This window comes from Ranitomeya imitator, chromosome 5 (assembly GCF_032444005.1).
Source record: "Ranitomeya imitator isolate aRanImi1 chromosome 5, aRanImi1.pri, whole genome shotgun sequence".
NCBI classification, from domain to species: domain Eukaryota; kingdom Metazoa; phylum Chordata; class Amphibia; order Anura; family Dendrobatidae; genus Ranitomeya; species Ranitomeya imitator.
The window spans coordinates 627,844,843-627,864,344 of record NC_091286.1 but is presented as its reverse complement, the minus strand read 5'-3'; the positions used below and the strand labels follow the sequence as shown (position 1 = coordinate 627,864,344).

Here is a 19,502-nt window from a genome sequence, read left to right as displayed (position 1 = left end):
GGCCTTGCCACGCCACCAATTTCCAGTGGCCCCGGAAAAGCTTCCTCATTAAAAATATAATCATCCCCATCATCCTCCTCGTCCTCCTCCTCCTCTTCGCCCGCTACCTCGTCCTGTACACTGCCCTGGCCAGACAATGGCTGACTGTCATCAAGGCTTTCCTCTTCCTCAGCTGCAGACGCCTGATCCTTTATGTGCGTCAAACTTTGCATCAGCAGACGCATTAGGGGGATGCTCATGCTTATTATGGCGTTGTCTGCACTAACCAGCCGTGTGCATTCCTCAAAACACTGAAGGACTTGGCACATGTCTTGAATCTTCGACCACTGCACACCTGACAACTCCATGTCTGCCATCCTACTGCCTGCCCGTGTATGTGTATCCTCCCACAAAAACATAACAGCCCGCCTCTGTTCACACAGTCTCTGAAGCATGTGCAGTGTTGAGTTCCACCTTGTTGCAACGTCTATGATTAGGCGATGCTGGGGAAGGTTCAAAGAACGCTGATAGGTCTGCATACGGCTGGAGTGTACGGGCGAACGGCGGATATGTGAGCAAAGTCCACGCACTTTGAGGAGCAGGTCGGATAACCCCGGATAACTTTTCAGGAAGCACTGCACCACCAGGTTTAAGGTGTGAGCCAGGCAAGGAATGTGTTTCAGTTGGGAAAGGGAGATGGCAGCCATGAAATTCCTTCGGTTATCACTCACTACCTTGCCTGCCTCAAGATCTACAGTGCCCAGCCACGACTGCGTTTCTTTCTGCAAGAACTCGGACAGAACTTCCGCGGTGTGTCTGTTGTCGCCCAAACACTTCATAGCCAATACAGCCTGCTGACGTTTGCCAGTAGCTGCCCCATAATGGGAGACCTGGTGTGCAACAGTGGCAGCTGCGGATGGAGTGGTTGTGCGACTGCGGTCTGTGGACGAGCTCTCGCTTCTGCAGGAGGACGAAGAGGAGGAGGAGGGGGTGCGAACGGCTACAGCCAATTGTTTCCTAGACCGTGGGCTAGGCAGAACTGTCCCAAACTTGCTGTCCCCTGTGGACCCTGCATCCACCACATTTACCCAGTGTGCCGTGATGGACACGTAACGTCCCTGGCCATGCCTACTGGTCCATGCATCTGTTGTCAGGTGCACCTTTGTGCTCACAGATTGCCTGAGTGCATGGACGATGCGCTCTTTAACATGCTGGTGGAGGGCTGGGATGGCTTTTCTGGAAAAAAAGTGTCGACTGGGTAGCTCGTAGCGTGGTACAGCGTAGTCCATCAGGGCTTTGAAAGCTTCGCTTTCAACTAACCGGTAGGGCATCATCTCTAACGAGATTAGTCTAGCTATGTGTGCGTTCAAACCCTGTGTACGCGGATGCGAGGCTAAGTACTTCCTTTTTCTAACCATAGTCTCATGTAGGGTGAGCTGGACTGGAGAGCTGGAGATCGTGGAACTAGCGGGGGTGCCGGTGGACATGGCAGACTGAGAGACGGTGGGAGATGGTATTGTTGCCACCGGTGCCCTAGATGCAGTGTTTCCTACTACGAAACTGGTGATTCCCTGACCCTGACTGCTTTGGCCTGGCAAAGAAACCTGCACAGATACTGCAGGTGGTGCGGAAAATGGTGGCCCTACACTGCCGGAAGGGATGTTGCGTTGCTGACTAGCTTCATTGGCCGAGGGTGCTACAACCTTAAGGGACGTTTGGTAGTTAGTCCAGGCTTGCAAATGCATGGTGGTTAAATGTCTATGCATGCAACTTGTATTGAGACTTTTCAGATTCTGTCCTCTGCTTAAGGTAGTTGAACATTTTTGACAGATGACTTTGCGCTGATCAATTGGATGTTGTTTAAAAAAATGCCAGACTGCACTCTTTCTAGCATCGGATACCTTTTCAGGCATTGCAGACTGAGCTTTAACCGGATGGCCACGCTGTCCTCCAACAGGTTTTGGCTTTGCCACGCGTTTTGGGCAAGATACGGGCCCGGCAGATGGAACCTGTTGCGATGTTGATGCCTGCTGCAGCCCCTCCTCCTCCGCTTCAGAACTGCTGCCGCCTGCACCCTGTTCCCCCAATGGCTGCCAATCGGGGTCAAGAACTGGGTCATCTATTACCTCTTCTTGTAGCTCGTGTGCAACTTCGTCTGTGTCACCGTGTCGGTCGGTGGTATAGCGTTCGTGATGGGGCAACATAGTCTCATCAGGGTCTGATTCTTGATCAGCACCCTGCGAGGGCAATGTTGTGGTCTGAGTCAAAGGACCAGCATAGTAGTCTGGCTGTGGCTGTGCATCAGTGCACTCCATGTCAGATTCAACTTGTAATGGGCATGGACTGTTAACTGCTTCACTTTCTAAGCCAGGGACGGTATGTGTAAAGAGCTCCATGGAGTAACCCGTTGTGTCGCCTGCTGCATTCTTCTCTGTTGTTGTTTTTGCTGAAGAGGACAAGGAAGCGACTTGTACCTGACCGTGAACATCCACTAACGACGCGCTGCTTTGATATTTACCAGTTTCATGAGAGGAGGCAAAAGAGCTAGAGGCTGAGTCAGCAAGATAAGCCAAAACTTGCTCTTGCTGCTCCGGCTTTAAAAGCGGTTTTCCTACTCCCAGAAAAGGGAGCGTTCGAGGCCTTGTGTAGCCAGACGACGAACCTGGCTCCACAGCTCCAGACTTAGGTGCAATATTTTTTTTCCCACGACCAGCTGATGCTCCACCACTACCACTACCCTCATTACCAGCTGACAATGAACGCCCCCGGCCACGACCTCTTCCACCATACTTCCTCATTGTTTTAAAAACGTAAACAAACTAACGGTATTTGTTGCTGTCACACAAATTACACGGTGAGCTATAACTTCAGTATGATTTAGCTACCCCTTTACAGGTGAGTGAGACCACAACGAAAATCAGGCACAATGTTACACACTCTGTTGTTGGTGGCAACAAATGAGAGAGATGCCACACACGCAGGACTGTCACTGAAGCACAAATGTAAATATTAATCTCCCACTGATTTGATTTTTTTTTTTTTTAAGGGAGACTTTAGGAAAAAAAAATAATAGAATAAAATGATTTTTTCAGGGAGAATTTAGAAAACAAATAAAATAAAAAAAGGCTTTCTATGGCCCACTGAGTGAGAGATGACGCACACAGGAGTCAGGAGTGGCACACAAGCCCAGAGGCCAATATTTATCTCCCACTGATTGATGTAGTGATTTTTTCAGGTAGATTTTGGAACCCAAATCAAGCTAAAAAAAATAATAGGCTTTCTATGGCCCACAATTGGAGAGAGAGAGAGATGGCACACCCAGGAGTCAAGACTGGCACACAAGCAGAAAGGGCAATATTAATCTCCCACTGATTTGTTTTGTTTTTTTGTTTTTTTTCAGGGAGACTTTAGGAAAAAAAAAATAGAATAAAATGATTTTTTGAGGAAGAATTTAGAAACCAAATAAAATAAAATGATTTTTTCAGGGAGAATTTAGAAAACAAATAAAACAAAAAAAGGCTTTCTATGGCCCACTGAGTGAGAGATGACGCACACAGGAGTCAGGAGTGGCACACAAGCCCAGAGGCCAATATTTATCTCCCACTGATTGATGTAGTGATTTTTTCAGGTAGATTTTGGAACCCAAATCAAGCTAAAAAAATAATAGGCTTTCTATGGCCCACAATTGGAGAGAGAGAGAGAGAGATGGCACACCCAGGAGTCAAGACTGGCACACAAGCAGAAAGGGCAATATTAATCTCCCACTGATTTGTTTTTTTTTTTTTTTTTTTTTCAGGGAGACTTTAGGAAAAAAAAAAAATAGAATAAAATGATTTTTTGAGGAAGAATTTAGAAACCAAAGAAAATAAAATGATTTTTTCAGGGAGAATTTAGAAAAGAAATAAAACAAAAAAAGGCTTTATATGGCCCACTGAGTGAGAGATGACGCACACAGGAGTCAGGAGTGGCACACAAGCCCAGAGGCCAATATTTATCTCCCACTGATTGATGTAGGGATTTTTTCAGGTAGATTTTGGAACCCAAATCAAGCTAAAAAAATAATAGGCTTTCTATGGCCCACAATTGGAGAGAGAGAGAGAGATGGCACACCCAGGAGTCAAGACTGGCACACAAGCAGAAAGGGCAATATTAATCTCCCACTGATTTGTTTTTGTTTTTGTTTTTTTTCAGGGAGACTTTAGGAAAAAAAAAATAGAATAAAATGATTTTTTCGGGAAGAATTTAGAAACCAAAGAAAATAAAATGATTTTTTCAGGGAGAATTTAGAAAACAAATAAAACAAAAAAAGGCTTTCTATGGCCCACTGAGTGAGAGATGACGCACACAGGAGTCAGGAGTGGCACACAAGCCCAGAGGCCAATATTTATCTCCCACTTTTTTTGTTCCAGGGAAAATTTATAAACCCAATAAAAAAAATAATAAATAGGCTTTCTATGGCCCACTATCTGAGAGACAGAGAGAGATGGCACGCTTAGGACTGGCACACAAGCCCAAAGGCCAATATTAATCTCCCTTTTTTTTTAAGGGAGAATTTATAAAACCAAAAAAAAAAAAATAAATAGGCTTTCTATGGCCCACTATTTGTGAGAGAGATGGCACGCTCAGGACTGGCACACAAGCCCAGAGGCCAATATTAATCTCCCACTTTTTTTTTTTTTTTCCAGGGAAAATTTATAAACCCATTAAAAAAAAAAATAAATAAATAGGCTTTCTATGGCCCACTATCTGAGAGAGAGAGATGGCACGCTTAGGACTGGCACACAAGCCCAAAGGCCAATATTAATCTCCCTTTTTTTTTAAGGGAGAATTTATAAAACCAAAAAAAAAAAAATAAATAGGCTTTCTATGGCCCACTATTTGTGAGAGAGATGGCACGCTCAGGACTGGCACACAAGCCCAGAGGCCAATATTAATCTCCCACTTTTTTTTTTTTTTTCCAGGGAAAATTTATAAACCCATTAAAAAAATAAATAAATAAATAGGCTTTCTATGACTCACTATCTGAGAGAGAGAGATGGCACGCTTAGGACTGGCACACAAGCCCAAAGGCCAATATTAATCTCCCACTGATTGATTTATTGATTTTTTCAGGTAGAATTTAGAACCCAAATAAAGCAAAAAAAAAAAAAAAAAAAGGGCTTTCTATGGCTCACTGAGTGAGTGATGATGCACACAGGAGTCAGGAGTGGCACACAAGCCCTGAGGCCAATATTTTTCTCCCACTGATTGATGTAGTGATTTTTTCAGGTAGATTTTAGAACCAAAATCAAGCAAAAAAATAAATAGGTTTTCTATGGCCCACTGAGTGAGTGATGATGCACACAGGAGTCAAGAGTGGCACACAAGCCCTGAGGCCAATATTTTTCTCCCACTGATTGATGTAGTGATTTTTTCAGGTAGATTTTATAACCCAAATCAAGCAAAAAAATAAATAGGCTTTCTATGGCCCACTGAGTGAGAGATGACACAGACAGGGATGGCACTCTAGCAGAAATGCCAATCTTAGTCTCCCACAAAAAAAAAAAAAAAACAGGGAGTGTCCTTCAATTACTATCTCCCTGCAGTAATCTCAGCCAGGTATGGCAGGCAGCAATAAGGAGTGGACTGATGCACAAATTAAATAAAAAGTGTGTACAAACCAAAAAGATAGCTGTGCAGAAAGGAAGGAACAAGAGGATTTGTGCTTTGAAAAAAGCAGTTGGTTTGCACAGCGGCGTACACACAGCAATGCAGCTATCAGGGAGCCTTCTAGGGCAGCCCAATGAGCTACAGCGCTGAGGGAAAAAAAAAAAAAATGTAGCTTCCACTGTCCCTGCACACCGAAGGTGGTGTTGGGCAGTGGAAATCGCTACAGCACAAGCGGTTTGGTGGTTAATGGACCCTGCCTAACGCTATCCCTGCTTCTGACGAAGCGGCAGCAACCTCTCCCTAAGCTCAGATCAGCAGCAGTAACATGGCGGTCGGCGGGAACGCCCCTTTATAGCCCCTGTGACGCCGCAGACAGCAAGCCAATCACTGCAATGCCCTTCTCTAAGATGGTGGGGACCAGGACCTATGTCATCACGCTGCCCACACTCTGCGTTTACCTTCATTGGCTGAGAAATGGCGCTTTTCGCGTCATTGAAACGCGACTTTGGCGCGAAAGTCGCGTACCGCATGGCCGACCCCGCACAGGGGTCGGATCGGGTTTCATGAAACCCGACTTTGCCAAAAGTCGGCGACTTTTGAAAATGAACGACCCGTTTCGCTCAACCCTAGTCATGACAACCCATCGACGTTGCACGACCATATCACAGGTGGTCTGATGGGCAGGTGGAAAGACGCACCCTGTAGGAGTGGTGAAGATAGTGTTCCACTCTATGGCACCCCTAGTGGTAAATGTATTTTACGGTAATGTATGTGATCTGAAAGCAAACCGTTTGAGGCTACAGTGTAGCCTAGATGGGGTTAACTGTAATGGCCTACCCAGATTTGGGGAGGAGAACTGACGGTTAGTGCCAGGAATAAGAAGTTGAGTTCAGTTGGGGGGAGTATGGTGAAGTGATTACAGTGGAAAAGCCAATTACTCAGGGCAGTGAATTGCCATATAACTCTCCCGTGCTGACCCATCTACCTCAAGATGAGCGTCTGGGTCTTTGGACACGTCGAGCTTGTGGCATGGCAGGCAAAGATGGACACAGACTCTGTGATGCGGAAGATAATGGAATCCGGCTGCACTGCCTTCGGTGGAGCAGAATTCCCAGTGCTAGTGACGTTAGTAGGAAAAAATATGTTCTACTCAGACCGAGTGCTGGGGCTGAAGATATGTCCGATATCTGAGGGAAAGACCGTAGCCTGTTGTGCCCTATCCAACATGCTCCACTGTAATGACTGTAAACTGCTCAGTATAAATTTGCCTGTTCTAGAGCATTTGGAGTCCCCTGGATTGTGTGCGGTGGTTCAGGAAGATGTAATGTATGTGATCTGAAAGCAATCCGTTTGAGGCTACAGTGTAGCCTAGATGGGGTTAACTGTAATGGCCTACCCAGATTTGGGGAGGAGAACTGACGGTTAGTGCCAGGAATAAGAAGTTGAGTTCAGTTGGGGGGAGTATGGTGAAGTGATTACAGTGGAAAAGCCAATTACTCAGGGCAGTGAATTGCCATATAACTCTCCCGTGCTGACCCATCTACCTCAAGATGAGCGTCTGGGTCTTTGGACACGTCGAGCTTGTGGCATGGCAGGCAAAGATGGACACAGACTCTGTGATGCGGAAGATAATGGAATCCAGCTGCACTGCCTTCGGTGGAGCAGAATTCCCAGTGCTAGTGACGTTAGTAGGAAAAAGTATGTTCTACTCAGACCGAGTGCTGGGGCTGAAGATATGTCCGATATCTGAGGGAAAGACCGTAGCCTGTTGTGCCCTATCCAACATGCTCCACTGTAATGACTGTAAACTGCTCAGTATAAATTTGCCTGTTCTAGAGCATTTGGAGTCCTCTGGATTGTGTGCGGTGGTTCAGGAAGATGGAAGCCTGAAGCCAGCGCAGGCCTATGGCCTAGTGTGAACTTACCCTAAAAAGAGACTTCCTGCTCACACATAAAGCACAGTGTGAGTTGGAGTCTGAAGTGCAGCAATATCAAGCAGAAGAGGAGCTGAACGGCGCTGGATATCGGAGAAAATGGAGGTAGGTGATTATATCAGCTCACACACTACACTACATACACATACGCACAGATTTGGTAAAAAAAAAAAAAAGAAAAGAAAACTACATGGGATCGCTTCTTTAAAAATCATTTCCCTTGACGATCATTTCACTCAATGAACAGGTATTTGCTTATTCATACAATGATTAGCAGCCTGTACACACTGGGCAGTTATCAGGACACGGATATTCCTGATACTGTAATTGTCCAGTATAAATGTAGCTTTAGTCAAGTGGTAAAGAAATATAAACTCTTTCGGTGATGCTGAGCTGCACGGAAGATGGCTCTGTTATATTGACACTGTGACTGGTGCTTTAATATCAGGATTACGGCCTCGATTATTATTTTTGCTCCCCCTTTATTCCGTATTTAAAATGACTTTTTTTTATTAAATTTACTTAGATTTGTCTATTTTCTTTTTCATCCGACATTATGGACTTTGTTCATTTAGATATTTTAGCCTAATTCGTCATTTGCTACTTTTTGAGATGTTGCAAAATGTTTGTGCAGTTGTAAGTACGTTGGTGAAGTGCAAAATCTGTTTAATTTTATTTTTCCAGCATTAAAGTACTCATTGTAAAATGCATTAAAAGGTAAAGGACAAAAAATAAAAGAGCAACTTGATTTTGTACAAAATATATCATCCTGCCTATGCCATTTTGAAGAGTTTGGCGCAAAAAATGTCCTCGACGGACAAAAGACGAAATAAAGCTCTTAAAAAAACCCTCGAATGATGAATCAACACCTAAATTTTTCACTATTGTAAGACACAGCAGCCCTGATTCATGAAGACCGGTGTTTTGCATGGCTGTCTTGAAAAATGCACTGCGTTTGCGCTATTTTTACTTTGTACATCGGGATCATTTGTCCGCATGCTCGACCACAAAGCTTTCCACTGAAGCAACACCCAGTACCATAAAAATGACAAACGTTGCATGATTTTGCTCAATTAATTTCTAACAGTTTTTCACCAGAATGCTAGCCTGTCTGTCTCGGTTATGTCGGCACTGGGACTATTTCTGCCATATATGCTTTCCGTCTGGCTATGTCATTGGAACGAAAAATGGTATGTAGCTGGCATTCTAGCATGAGAAACCAAATACATTGTTAAGATATATAGAGATCTTAAAGTCATCAGCGGAAAAGGCATGGAATATTCACTATATTTATATACCACTCTTTCTGCAGCACTTTACAAATATCAGGTAATATTACCTTATAAATATTATTACTTATTACCTTATGTACAGTACAAATTATGATCTTGGATAGAAGGGGGATCCTAAATTGTAGATATAAATTTCCTTATGATTTGAGTCAGTATGTCATCTGTAAAAAGCCATATATTCAGTGGGTATCGTGCAATGTTCCATTTCCCCTGTGAGGGCGATATAGAGCAATGAAGATCTTGGTGTTGATGCCACGCAGTGACTGAACCTGATTAGGGAAAGGGGCCCTGGACCTTCCATAGGACTGAGGCCCTAACTATCCCTGCTCCCAAGGGTACCTCTAAAGGTGAGGAGGTTTGAGCCACCAGTCTTACTGCGCTCCTGTTATTCCCTAACCTGTCCCCACCCAGTGCACCAGGAGGCCTGGGACAGAAATGCTAGTGTATCAACACGTACAGTAAGACATACAGGAATAACAGAAAGCAATAAACATACAAGCACTCATTAACTGTAAAGAGGTATAAAGGGCGGGATAGGAATGTACCAACCAAATGGGAGTAGGACCATGAGGAAATTATACACCCAAAACAGCATGCAACAATCTCCAATAGCAACAACGATCTACAATGTAGCACAGCGTCTCCAAGGATCTAGGAAGCAAAGCTTTCACTGGAAAGGAAGAAAAAGTCTGACCAGATTATATAGAGAAAGGAAATGACCAGGTCAGGAACAGCTGTGAGATGGAGCTGCAAGTTTCTAATCAGCATAAAAAGAGTTGTTAACCTTTTCAGCACCAAAGGAAACACAAACACATCGACTAAATTGAAGATCTACGATTCACAATATGTATTGACTTTCTAACCACAGATCTCCCAGGAGGATGTGACCTACTCGTGACAGCTGAGAGGTCTCGGCAGCAGGAGAATCCGCAATCATTTCGTATAGACACTGCATAAATGGCATATTCTGTAATATCTCTTACATGTGTAACAGACGAGGAGTTTGGTGGCATTTTTTCAGCATCCACCAGGCGGTTGTTTATAAGGATTTCCAGGACATCTGGAGTGCAACATATATTATTCTATACTACTCTCATTACAAATCTACTGAAATAAAGCTGACTTTCTCATATTGTGATGGGCCATGGTGATGTGAGGGGGAGAGACAGGGCCGTAGTCATATGCGTTAGTGTGCCCTGGTCTCCCTTCACATGAAAATAGTGTCCCCACTGCAGCATATCTTGCACTTCACCTTCTCTACCGTCGGGGTTCCCTCGGGCTGGCTGAAGTTCCACTGCTGCTGTTGTTCTATTTAAAGACAGAGGGTCCATTTCAAACTACAAAGGCAAAACTTTGCTTTCATGTTCTCGCAGCACATCCATTTTCATATCAGTATCTGAGGGCATCAGCCCATGCGATGATCTGCCACATGGTGAGTGACCTGCTCTTCGTTACTGTTGTAACTTCTCCTGCAGCTCCAATTCTTACTAACACTGTCACTGATTTTGTTCCGCTGCTGTTCTGCTGCTGAACTGACCAGCTGGCCCTGGATGGCTGGGCCTCCCTCTTAACGTTACGTGGTCACTGTGAGGTCCCAGGCATTACACCCGTCGGGACTATCTGGGCACTCAGGCCCTCCTGAGCTGTTCAGCTCCCAGACTTGTCTCTCGCTAACCAGGAAATCCTCCTATCTTATGCCACAGTGGCAACTCATATGTTAACTATATACAGTACAGTGCGCAAAACTACTAATATAAGGTCCTCCTTCTCGTGAACATGACAGTACGAGAAGGGAAGGAAATAGCACTGCCTTTGAACCCCCTCACAGTGCCACACAGAGTAATTGGTGTAAGATGAGATGCTTGTTTTAAAGTGACATCTAAACATACTGACAGCTGTAAATCGTGCAGCACCTGAGCCCCATAAACCTGACACTGAAAACTGTGATTAAATCCTAAGGGTAATTCTCAGTTTTATATGGCTACAATGTAAAAGCCTCACTCTGTTGTATTATGCCGCTCAAAAACACATAATTCCCGTTATATCACCCTCTCCCTCCCTTTAGATGGGGCTTATCCACAATAGCCGGGTTTGGAGGCAAAAGTGTTAATATTGGTTGCAGAGTATGCAAATTGAGACCCGACTTGGCAGTGAAACTGTCGGGAATCTATATTGTTTTCTATAATTTGAGTCAATATTATGTTCAAAAAGCTTGTTCAAATGCAGCCAGGATTCATCAGAGAAGTCTGTGAGTTCTGCTAGATCTGCCCACACACAGTGATTGTCAGATTTTCCTGTAAAATATTAAATACAGGGAGAACTGTCAATCACTGCATGTGGGTGGGACTAAGCAGGAATCTCATTGTTTTCTACGAAAAATGGTAGCATTTTATGGATGCTGAATCAAATCATAGGAAATTTTATACCCCCAATCTCAAGATCCCCTCTATCCAGATCATTGGTTGTGCTGTGGATAAGGTAAAAAGTTATACTGAGCATAAGTAATAATCTGTCCTGTGTATAAGGTAGTAGGTGGTACTGTGTAATATGTTGTACTATGAATAAAGTAATAAATTATACTGTGTAAAAGGTAATAAGTTGTACTGTGTATAAGGTACATAGGTTAGATAAGGTAGGATGTTGGATTGTGTAAAAGATAATAAGTTGTGCTGTGTATAAGGTAGGATCTCCGGTTATCCCAAGACCTCCTTCTCTCCTCCACACTCATACGTTCCTCTCCCAATCGCCTATAAGACTTCTACCGAGTATCCTCCATCCTCTGGAATTCTGTGCCGCAGCACATCTGATTATTCACCATACTCAGAAGTTTCAGACGGAACTCGAAAACCAAGGAGGAGGGCAACAAAGTAAATAAAGGGGGTGGGGGAACTAGAATACCCTGAGAGATTAGCAAAATTAGGATTTTTTAGGCTAGAAAAAAGACGACTGAGGGGCGATCTAATAACCATGTATAAGTATATAAGGGGACAATACAAATATCTCGCTGAGGATCTGTTTATACCAAGGAATGTGACGGTCACAAGGGGGCATTCTTTGCGTCTGGAGGAGAGAAGGTTTTTCCACCAACATAGAAGAGGATTCTTTACTGTTAGGGCAGTGAGAATATGGAATTCCTTGCCTGAGGAGGTGGTGATGGCGAACTCAGTCGAGGGGTTCAAGAGAGGCCTGGATGTCTTCCTGGAGCAATATTGTATCTTACCGTTATTAGGTTGTTTAGAAGGACGTAGATCTGGGGATTTATTCTGACGGAATATAGGCTGAACTGGATGGACAAATGTCTTTTTTCGACCTTGCTAACTATGTTACTATGTTATCTCTTGAAAGAAGCTTAAAGTCTGCAATGACCCCGCTGCCCTCTCACCACCACTAGAGCTGCTGCAACCCCCTATCCTACTGTCTCCTGCCCCATTATCCTGTAGACTGTAGGCCCACAAGAGCAGAGTCCTCTCCCCTCTGTACCTGTCTGTCATTGTTAGTTTGTTCTATGTCATTTCTATTTGTGTTTTGTATGTAACCCCACATGTACAGCACCATGGAATCAATGGTTCTCTAAAAATAAATAATAATAAATAATAAGTTGATCTGTGTATAAGGCACCAGGGACGTGAAATCGTCCACCAGCAGAAAAATAAAATGCTAACCTGTATTATGATGAGGTAAAAATAGGTTTGAGATGTGATCCCATATTTGGTAACAGGATCAGGACAGATCTCCAATGGATCTCTGCCACATGCAGACGGCAGCTAGTTCATCATCTCCCTCCTCCTGATATTAGTGGGGTGAGGGCAGGTGACTCCATGTGACCAGTGCAGGTAATAGCTACACACACAGGTCTTCCATAGAGAGTTTAGTGCACATCCCTCCGTGGGGTAGGGGGTCCAGGCTGTAATATAGATGTTAATGTGAAATCGGCCAAGGGACTTCCAATGCACTTTCAATCTACTAGAAGACCTTGGCTGTTATGGGACATTGTGTCGGATGTAGCCGAGCTGAGGCTGTCAGCTGTAGCCGAGCTGAGATAATCATTTTTCTTAACTTATGTTTACGGCACAAATTGTTATCTGTGATTTTCCATCAGATGTACTACATTATCTAAGCCAAGTGCAGTGCCTCCTTCTCAAATTCTCTGAAGTAACCCAAGACTATGACCATCACTGTGCTGACCCTATTAAAAGCACAGCATGAGGCCCGTGTGACACCTAAAATACACAAGCCAACGGTTAGAACCTACACTGTAAAGCATGGCACAATGCAGAAATCCTGGAACATCCGGGGAAGTTATTAGTAAAAGAGGAGACTTCCCCGACTCCTGGAGGAGTTATTAAATCTACAAGATGCCCCAGGAGTCTCATAAGAAAGCCAAAAAAGCTTCCTGTATATTTCCAGGCCTCCCAACCAGGGGACAGTACAAGATTTGTGGAGCTGTCTTCGGAGATCAGAAACATGCCCACTTTTAATTCTATCTGCATCTTCAAGACTCAAGCCGCAATAGTAGAGCGGGGAACCGTCAGGCACAGTGAGGGTATCATACTATGTGGAAAGGACAGTTTAACAATATAGTTTTGAGCAGGGGGCACTCTGAAGTCATCATGGTGTGTGGGGGATCATCTTTGGGGCATAATAGGAAAAGTAAAAATCTCACCAGTGATGCCAATTAAATCTCACCAGCGATGCCCGTGGTTTGTTGACTGTGCAGTATGTATCGACAGGAGGGTGCCGTATCCAGCTGGCAGAGTCAGCACAAACAGGTAAGAAGAAGGGACGTCTAGCATAACCATCCATTGGTAAAAAATGATTCTATTTTATTAGTAATCCAGTAAAATTAGAAGAAGAAAAAAGTTGGTGGAGAAAATTTCAAGAATTCTTATGCGTTTCAAGAGGAAAGGAACAACCGCCCTAAATCATAACATAAAGAAAATTAAAAACGTAGCACATATGTATAGAAATGTGTAAGAGTTCTTAAAAGTTTCTTTTTGAGGCATCATACTATATATAGGGACGTTGTGGGGGCAATATACCGAAAGGGGGCCATAAAAGAGGTATCGAGCTATGTGGGTTTCACTGGGGGCACTATATTTGTGTGGGTGCACAAGAAGGACAGGGCTGGGTTAGTGGAAATTTGTGTCCTTTTTTCCATCTTTCAAACTTGAGAGGTTTAGAATTAATGGGAGACCTCGTCATCAGTCGATTTCATTCGAGAAGAGTAACAAGGGAACACGGTGGCTCAATGGTTAGGTCCCTGGATGAAATCCCACCAAGGACAGCATCTGTAAGGAGTCTGTATGTTCTCCTCATGTTTGGGTGGGTTTCCTCTGGGTTCTCTGGATTCCTCTCACACTCCAAAGATATACTGCCTATAATGTCTGTACTGTGGGATTAATAGGGCGTAGTTTGCTTGTGTGTCTGTTTGTTCCTTTATTCATCCACGTTGATGATGAAGAAGAGAACAGTTCCTGTATAATATCCTAAGTAAAATGGTTCATTATCCCAAAATGTCTGTTTCCTGAACGACTCAGCTGAAAGTGGAAATCTGCAGCAGTGTTCTGGGATAATATGACAGAGATGTGCCCTCACCTCGTCATGGTTATTTCCAGATAAGTAGCGTCATCCTGATGTTAATGAGTGTGTTGCTTTTCTGAAAAGCACTTAGTCTTGCTTGGTGGATGGGTCACTGACAGGGCTCCAAGCGATCACTAGATTTTATCTTTGTGTATTTGACCACTTATTATCCAGTGCAAATATCCTGTTACACAGTAAATAACCTTTTAATCCACACGTTAATTTTTCATATATATTTTTTAAGATTGCTTAAAAATATATTTCTTACAGATATAGAGGAGCTGAGTTTGTCATGAATCAAAAAGGCTCAACCCACTGATTAATTGTTATGGGGATTCACAACCAGTTTGATAATCACAAAATGAGCTCATCTACGTGTTAGGCTACTTTCACACTAGCGTTAACTGCAATCCATCACAATGCGTCGTTTTGCAGAAAAACGCATCCTGCAAAAGTGCTTGCAGGATGCGTTTTTTCCCCATAGACTTGTATTGACGACGCATTGCGACGGATTGCCACACGTCGCATCCATCGTGCGACGGATGCGTCGTGCTTTGGCGGACCGTCGGGAGCAAAAAACGCTACATGTAACATTTTTTGCTCCTGACGGACCGCTTTTTCCGACCGCGCATGCGCGGCCGTAACTCCGCCCCCACCTCCCCGCACCTCACAATGGGGCAGCGGATGCGCCGGAGAAATGCATCCGCTGCCTCTGTTGTGCAGTGCGTTAAACGCTAGCGTCGGAATCTCTGCCCGACGCATTGCGACGGGGAGATTCTGACGCTAGTGTGAAAGTAGCCGTACACAGTGCTCTCTGTACTTTTACTCAGCGGCGCAGCGTCGGAGACCCACAGAGGTGGTTGTCCCGGGTACCGAATTCTATGGGACACAAAGTTCTGCCTTTTCACCTCTACGGTTAAATAAATGCCATCGACAAGTGTATAGCATAGCAATCGAGAAGAGTTTGTTATCAGCTGCCGCAATCAAGATGACAATGCTCTCAGTACAATGGAGTGATGTTTGTCATCTCGGTTGTTGCCTATGTAGAGCGCAGCTGCGAGTGATGAGCTCATGTCAACTGCTACACTCTGCAAAAGCAGAGAACGTAATGACAGAAGCTGATTTCATGCATCGCATATGATTCAGGACTGTCTTCTACACTTTTAAACTTTTTCTATCCCAAACTAGAGTCAGGGCGAGGGTTAGGCTTAAGGCTACAGTTAGGTTTAGGACTAGGTTTAGGGATAAGGTTAAGGCTAGGGTTAAGGATAGGGCTAAGACAATGAAATATTTGTATAAAAGAGTGAAGAAATGTAAAAACAAAACTTCTAACAATGCTGAATGTTTTATTTATAAATTTTACATCTGATTTCAGTAAAAATCCTAATAAATAGAGGTTCAAAAACAAATTGTAATTACATCAGTATTTACCTCAAAATACAATATATGTGTTTGGGGGATAAGAGGTTCAATACTGGACTGGTGGAAGGGACTGAGGGAGGGCTAAGAATTTTAGGATTAAGGTGAAACAAAGTTGGCAATAAGAGCAAACAAATGAATTTTGGAGCAGGTTAAGCCAGACTTGTCACTCAAAACAAGGATCACCAAGCTACAACTTGCCTACTTTGGACACATCATACAGGAAGAGCAATCACTAAAGAAGAACATCATGGTTGGAAGTATAGAAGGCACAAGACAAAGAGGAAGATCAGCATGCTGGCTTCATACTATCAAGATAACGACGGAGACACGTGGATCTGTCTAGGCTTACACAAGATCGATCTTCCTACAGAGCGTTCATCCATCAAGTCGTCATGGCTTGAGATCGAACTGAAGACCACTTAAAAAAAAGGAGTTGCCTAGCCCCAACCACATCAACATGTCACTGCTTTCACTAGACTCAAGACTCAAAATAGATGTAACACTCAATATCACAAAGGCTAAGTTCATATTAGTGTTCGGGGGCTTTGCGTAGGGCTGCGTACATCCTACCGTTAAGCCTCGCCTACATCCACATATTTCTGCATGCATCCTGCGTACCTATCGTTAACATTGGGTACGCAGGACATGCGGACTTATGTGGATGCGTTTTTGATGTGCCCGCCGACCGCATGGGAACACAACAAGTTGCGTTTTGTGCGGACAGCGGTCGCGTCAAAATGATGCATCCGCTTACATCCGCATGTCCGGCATACCCAGTGTTAAAGACAGGTATGCAGGACGCATGGAGAAGTATGCGGAAGTAGGCGGGGCTTAAAGGAGGACGTACGCAGCACTCCGCAAAGCCCCCGAACGCTAATGTGAACCCGGCCTTATCTATGCACAAAAGTAAAGTTCTCATGTTGATCTCTAGATCTCTTGAGGCTGTAGGGGGAAGGAGAGTTGTTTGGTTTTCTTAGACTTGTCCATATGGTGGAGATACGTTCTTAGATTTCTACGGAGATATCCTATGTCCTAGGGAATTTTAACACAGACCACACTAGCAGTCTGAAGCACTGCATGTGCAATATACAGTAATCCCTCAAAACAAAATAATTTGGCAGGAAGGAAGCCTGGCCCCTGCTTGTCCCCCTCTCCCATTTCCACATCTGTTGGATTCACGAACGCTTTAGTGGTATGGTGGATGGCACTTCTGGAGTCCCTAAGATTATCCAGATATGTCACTCATTGAACGTGGAGGAGCAATGACAAGTATTAAGAGGGATTAGGGATTCTGGAGGAGTCAATGAATTGTGACAATGCAAATCTAGCATTTATTGTCTGGCCCTTCAAGGAACTAGCCAAAAAGTGAGGGGCTTGGTGTTGGGAATACCACCAATCCTGGGAACAAGACTCGGAAATGCCAATTTTTATCTATTATCTGTCTTACATCTCTGCTTATCTATCTATCCATCTATATCATATCTATCTATCTATCTCATGTCTATCTCACTATCTGTCAAGAAAAAAGCGAAAGCAGCAACAGGCAAAAGCGTACCTGGGTGCCGTGCCTCCAAGGTAATGACCAGACCTCTAAGTAGAAGATAAAAAATGGAGGTAGCACACCAGTTAATGGTGAAAAGGAGTGCTATCTATTAGCCCAAATAGCTATTTTGGGCTATTAAATAGCACTCTTTTTCACCTTTAAATGGTGCGCTGCCTCCATTTTCTATCTATCTATCTATCTATCTATCTATCTATCTATCTATCTATCTATCAATCTATCTATCTATCTCATATTGCAGTGCTTGAATTTGCAGTTACACAACTGTAAGGACTAATGAAAAGCATTTCTAACATACACAAATTCCAGTTCCAGCATAGCAAGTATTTTGTGTAGTCTAAATTAGTTAGACAGGTTAGATAGATAGATAGATAGATAGATAGATAGATCGATTGATCGATCGATCGATAGATAGATATGAGATAGATAGATAGATAACTTATGGATATGTGTCTTTTTGCAACCTATATACCATATGAGATATGAGACAGATCGATAGATAATGGAATATGTAGATCAATGCATAAACAGGTATAAGATTAATAGATATGACCCCAATAGAAAGATATACAGATGTTGTTTTTTTCCACTATGTTTAGCGAGAAAACTAAGGAATCCCCCAGAAACTTTTGATAACTTTCACTTTCTAACATTTCCACCAGTTACATGGAGTGAAGCCGCTCACACCAGAAAAATAAGATTACATTACCCAAGACCAGTGGTACTCTAATCCCAGGGGTATGCCGGCTAGCGTCAGTCTTTTCTCTAGGTGATCTTCTGGAAGACTGTTTCCTTCTTCAAGGTGGTCTTCACAAACTTCTTCTTCTTCAGGAATGACATCCATTTTGGGTGGGCTACAATCTCCCCAGTTTTTTGCTATAGTCCAGCATTCTGCACTGAAGGAATTGACAATGAAGCCTCGGGGTGAACATATTTACGCTGATCATGTTTGCTGGCTAATTTTACCTGCACAAGTTCTTGGAATGGCAGCTAACACAGAAATCTGAGACAGACGGCCAGCACACTCTTTCCTTACAACTGGCTCTTAAAGTATTCCACTTCACTATCCGGGTCGGATTCATACACAATGCCTGGGCCAGGAGGTACACAACACTGCTGACTTTTTCTTCTCTAGTCTTTTCAATGAGGTCTCTGAAAATCCTGAGGTCAAATAAATATCCCATGTCTCCTCTCCATATATCATAGGCTCAGGGAGCGGCCATCAACTGTGATATATTACAAGCCGATACATAAGATTTTGGTGGACTGTTTGGGCATTACATGCTAAGCTGTGGAGAGCTGGTGGAGGTCATGTCCCAAGTGCTGGTGAATGAGGGGAAACAGCAAGCCAGCCTGAGGAGCATCTATGCCCCCCCCCCTTCCCCGGTGAAGGAAAGCTTGGCTACACGTCTGCTTACATGTGCCTCGCACCTTTTTTGGTGACGAGTAAAATTATTTAATTTAGTTCTTCTCCCTGCAGGTCCTTCTATACACCAGGTCAGCTCCTGGATTTTTTTGGCCCTTGGTTAACACTGTCTCAGTGGACCCCTCCTTGTTTTTCTTCATTTAGCAAGAGCTATAATGTTTTTATGTTTTGGTTAGTAAGAGCTGCCGATTTTATGATTACCATGTTCGGGTTAACTGGATTTTCTGATCTCTTTTCATTCAATTTTTTTGAGGGGAAGGTGAATTGACCAATAAAATTCTATTTTTTTGTATTGGTATTCACCATATAGGATAATTACACTCCTCAAAATTGAAATTGCAGCACCAAGAAGGAAAAGTGGAATGGAAATTTTGGAAATCACAGGATGGATAGATACGGAAATAAGGAAAAAACAAACAAAATTTTTTAAACAACTCAATTTATTCAATATCTTCGCCTTTGAGTACTTTTTTCAGAAATTCTCTCACCTATGTGCCTTGGCTGCTATCAATGAGGATAATAATCATAGTTCTAAGGTTGAAAGTAGACTTAAGTCCATCGAGTTAATGGTTGTCTGTGTTCCACCCATTAGTGTGTCTGGGATACAGTTATTGACGGCTCAGCCATACAATCTGGTACAGGTGCTGAGCTGTCAGTGT

The 19,502-nt window shown here is 43.5% G+C and overlaps 1 protein-coding gene across 1 annotated transcript in view; it reads right to left on the bottom strand.

Annotated features, from left to right (window-relative positions):
• The window catches only part of LPIN1 (lipin 1), a 317,563-nt gene extending 298,814 nt beyond the window's left edge, over positions 1 to 18,749 (bottom strand). Inside the window, exon 1 of the mRNA XM_069728107.1 lies at positions 18,127 to 18,749. Coding sequence (XP_069584208.1) covers positions 18,127 to 18,261 — 135 coding nt within the window. The 5' untranslated portion in view covers positions 18,262 to 18,749. The remainder of the gene's footprint in view (positions 1 to 18,126) is intronic.
• Positions 18,750 to 19,502: the final 753 nt, after the last annotated feature.